The sequence below is a fragment of the Limulus polyphemus genome, unplaced genomic scaffold (genome assembly GCF_000517525.1).
Source record: "Limulus polyphemus unplaced genomic scaffold, Limulus_polyphemus-2.1.2 Scaffold4581, whole genome shotgun sequence".
NCBI lineage: Eukaryota > Metazoa > Arthropoda > Merostomata > Xiphosura > Limulidae > Limulus > Limulus polyphemus.
This window is the reverse complement of record NW_013670191.1, coordinates 48,755-53,602: the sequence shown is the minus strand read 5'-3', so window position 1 is coordinate 53,602 and position 4,848 is coordinate 48,755. Positions and strand designations below refer to the sequence as shown.

The following is a 4,848-nucleotide window of genomic DNA, read 5'->3' as shown; positions in this document are numbered from 1 at the left end:
CCAAATTTCGTAAAGATATACCTAATATATAGAGAGTTATAAGTATTAAATTTATGTCAACTTTAAACGAGTACAGAAGGTCACGTGACTCAGTCCCAGGGACCAAGCCCGTGTCGAAAGACTTAATCTATACATCATCTGTCAACCTTAAAAGTTCAATGCATAACAGCTTATTCAACAGAATTTATTAAAACTGTAATCATATAATCACATACAAATTTATAATTCTCTTGAATATAGCAGTTACAGTTACAAAGTAAAATATGGAGGAACATTAAACTTCTTTACATCTATACAAAAGTTTTTGGTTTTCATGATCAAAGTAATTAAATTCTACTATTTTATAGATTATTGTCTTCAAATTTCTTAATGTATGGATAATTTATAACTATAATTAAAATATTAATGATTATCTTTATTGCTCAGACACTATAGGTCAAATTGAAAAACCAAAATCCAAAAATAAATCCTTTATACATCACACTATTGATCAGGCAGTTTAAATCGCAGTTTAAAAGGACTAAAAACGTAAATAATATTATACCTTTAACACATTCCTTAGTTACATAGTCTGCTATAGAAGATAATTCAAAAGTGAATGTCTTCTTGAATGACAGGTGCAGAAGAAAGTTTCATTTGAAACTACAGATGATTTTTATATACATATTACTAAAAAATACCAACACCACAAACTTCTGACATGACAAACTTTTTTATAACCATGTCAAAAAATAATATCCCTTAAAAATTGAAATATAACTTAAACCATGTCCTCTAATTCGTATCAAGTTTACCTGCAGAGTATGAAACTGTTACTTTATGACTGCACAGAAATATGCTATTTTTTAAATCTATTACTAGAGTTTCACTGAATAGATTTAACAGTTACTCACCCTCTGGCGTTTATCTCGGAACAGCAGCTTGTGTCCAGTCTCATTCATTTCAATCCAGTCAATTTTTGAGTCATGACTAACTTGAGCTATAGGTAGGCCAGTTAAAAGGTCAACTGGAATAAAAGAAAATGCTTTATATAAACATACAAATACAATCCTTAAATAATATATAAATATTTCATTTTAATAATGATTCTGTTATCCTCAAATTATGACTGACAACATTTATTGTAACTACTGAACAAAAATTACAATGTATAAAGTTATTCATCTCAACTCATAATAACCAAGTTTCAAACTACAATGAATATCTTAAATACTTACTAACTGATATGGTTTTCAGGTCAATAAGATATGCCAATTTTTTATTCTCTCCAACTCCTCGCTGTTTTCTTTCATTAATGCGAACACTGTAATAAATAAGTTGTAAGGAGTTGAATTTACTTCCCTAAAACTTCAAGGAAAGTCCAAGATCTTAGCTTCATCATCTAACAACATACCACTTCGTTAAGTGGTCAATGCGGTAATGTGGTCAATACAACTTCAAGTACTCTCATAGATTTAATATTCGCTGACCAATGACAGCCCATTAAATGGCTCTGATGGTGTAACTTTAGAATAGTCTGAAATCTAAATAAATTACTACAAAACATGTTACTGTTTAACTGTAGATCTGAGTAACATAACTGGTGAAAGTGTTTTATATTTTCATCTTTTAGTAAATAAATACTATTTGAGTAAAGAATTGATAAAAAAAAGTGTTCGCACACTCAAGGTCACACATAATATTGTTAGAATAACAGCAACTACATTCTACAATTATTTTTCCCTATGCTATATATATATATTGTAATTCATAAAAAGCTTTAAACAGATGAGTGCCTTTTTCCACCTTTCACACATAATCACTTCTGAACCTACAGCAAATTCTTATATAGTATTTTTAATTTTTAATTTGCTTTATCTGATTTGAATCTTAATACACAGTTATCTAAGTTTTGCCTAAATATTAATAATTTCCATGAATATGTAATAATTTTAATGTTTCTGTAATAAAAATGTTAGAGTGATATAGCAACATTACATGTTCATCTATTCAATAGCTTTGTCTTTATCAAAAAAACACTATTGTTTTCATAAAGCACTCCCTTAACTAGCAATAATATGATTTGTAATGTACCTGAGAAGGTGAGGATTTATGAACTCAGTTCTTACTGATCCCAGGATCTCATTATTTCCATACTCCACTAGTGTTAGTTCTCCAGCATTGAATATTATACACACCTATAGTGAATTAATTAAAAACAAAAACACTTAAAGTTTATAATGTTATTTTGATACAAAAAGTCAACTAAACAAAAAACTTAAAAGATGTAAGACATTTATTGTAACAAAAGAAATAGATTTGCTGAGTAAATTGTTTGTGCTTTACTCTAGCTTATGAAATGTTAATTGTACAAGTTTTCAATCAACATAATGTAAAGTTTTGCAATAAAATTTAATTAACAAATCATTGTTTTCTTAATGTCTAAATATTCTTTACCAAACTGTATATACTCAATGTAGTAAAATCAAATGTCTATCATATGAACACATTATATTTATCATGAAAAAGTTATGTAAATAATATTACTCAACCTAACTTCATTAATCCCCTATAACTTTTAATGACTTAAATAAAATCAATCCCAAAAAATGACATTTTAAAATTTTCTAAGCTGGTGAAGACTAAAAAGAAACCACTGAAAGGAAACAATACCTAAAAGTACCCTTAGTTTGTTTGTTTTTGAATTTCGTGCAAAGCTACACGAGGGCTATTTGCGCTAACCGTCCCTACTTTACCAGAGAAAGACTAGAGGGAAGGCAGCTAGTCATCACCACCCATCGCCAACTCTTGGGCTACTCTTTTACCAACGAATAGTGGGATTGACCATCACATTATAACGCCCCAACAGCTGAAAGGGCGAGCATGTTTGGTGTTATTCACCTGGCCCTCCCGGGCTAAAAGTACCCTTACAAATGTTATTCATACAATAAGTTATTCATTGATTCACAAACTGATATGTGTATATGTATCTTATTATGAAATTCTTTGTCAAAAAATATGATTAAACTCTGAAATGTTTAACTTTTTTTATCAAAATTACTAATAATGAAAAGCTTTTTTTTTATCTAGCATTATTGTGAACATCACAGACTTAATTAATACATCAAAAAGTAACTGTTTGCTCACATATATACACTTACATTTTCATTTTCGAAAAAAAACTTCTCATTTCCTCCCATGCCTTGCCAGGGTACCTTAAAAACAATTAGATTTTAATACATGATAAAAAAAGTATTTTACAAAATAAATATGATATCCTATCACAGAACATTACAAAATATGATAGAAAAAAAAAGTGTAATAGAATATATCTGTAGAATAATGCACTTTAATGTTTAAATCTGCTAGTATATTGTTTATTGTGGAGTTTATAACTATGCCAATTTGTAAATGTGAATATATAAATAATAATGTGTTATTAATTATTACTCCTTTTCTTATTTATAAATGACTTAAATAAAAATTACTTTTCTCCAACTTAATCCAGCTTACACCATAATGGTTGTTTATGCAATTTTATAATATAAATAGCATCTCAACCACTACTATGCTAGTCATGTCCCAGCCATCCTGATGAACTCTAATACTGGGCTAAAGGCCTTTCCAACACTGGATATTACAGAAATAGTGTGGTTCACGTATTGTTATATATTATTCTTTACTTTCAATCACAGGTTCTTAGAATATTAAGCCTAGTAAAAATAAGATGTTTGAATAATGGAATTACCCAAACATAAATGTAATTTTCTGCTTTGTTATCCCACTCTTTTTTTTCTTGTTCTGTTCTTTTATATACATCTTAATTATTCAAGTTTGTTCTCTCAATTATATAATCTTGATGGTTATTTAACTATAGAATATCATGGGTTTCTAAAACTAAAACTGAACTTAAAAAAAGGAATTGAAGTTATCAGTAATATAGGTCGTTTTTCCTTATTCATGTAAACAGCATATGTTTGTGTATAAATACATTTATATTTCATGTCCAAATAAATACTTGAAGATGTCATTCAAGTTACTCAAACAATGATAAATTAAATTATGCACCAAAGCAGTCTCTTTAATGCATAAATTAGTAAGAAGAGTCAGCAGTCCTTTAGAATTTCTTTAAAGTAAATAATATAATTCACCTCACTCAATTTCTTCAAAATAAGATCTCCTAGCATGAGAGTGGCAGGAGTACGAGCAACAATGTTGCGGTCTTTCCCCAGGATCTTGATATCTTCAATCTCATAGCCATAGTAAGATTTAATGTTAAACCTAGTACCTGCAACCAGGTTTTTTATTATAGCCTGTTAAAAAATAAGCAAAAACACTTTCAAACATTAAAAATAGTAAAACCATGCAAAAATCATTACAACAATGTATGCTTGTTATTATGATATGAAGATTTTATCAATTCAAAAATGTTTATTATCTATATTAGACATTAAGTTATTATATTAATGACAAACAGCAAAACTGAGAAACTTGATACTTTTTAAACCACGTTCCTAAGTAGAGGATTTTCTTTGATCAACATTGCTGTTATTGTAAATAAAATATCTCAGCTCCAACTTAAAATGTCTATAAACTTGTTTACTTGCATAGTCATTTTTTATTTAAGCTGCACAAGAATTATTTATAAACCTTTTTATGCATACAAAAATAGTATTTTTCATTGTTTGATTTACGATGTTAGTCATCTCGTTTTTATTTCAACTACCTAACTATAGTTTCTGTAACTTGACGATTTTCCAATTGAAATATCAAATATAATAGTGGCTTGATATGTTAACAGTAATTGGAAGTATATATCTATGATTATATTAGTTAGTGAATATATATATATATATATATATATATATA

The 4,848-nt window shown here is 28.1% G+C and overlaps 1 protein-coding gene across 1 annotated transcript in view; it reads right to left on the bottom strand.

Annotated features, from left to right (window-relative positions):
• The window catches only part of LOC106471377 (intraflagellar transport protein 172 homolog), a 71,756-nt gene that overhangs the window by 33,299 nt on the left and 33,609 nt on the right, over positions 1–4,848 (bottom strand). The window contains exons 11-15 of the mRNA XM_022399976.1: positions 4,131–4,292; positions 3,141–3,194; positions 2,074–2,177; positions 1,218–1,303; positions 894–1,006 (exon numbers count right to left, since the gene is read on the bottom strand). Of these exons, the coding sequence (XP_022255684.1) occupies positions 894–1,006; positions 1,218–1,303; positions 2,074–2,177; positions 3,141–3,194; positions 4,131–4,292 (519 nt within the window). The remainder of the gene's footprint in view (positions 1–893; positions 1,007–1,217; positions 1,304–2,073; positions 2,178–3,140; positions 3,195–4,130; positions 4,293–4,848) is intronic.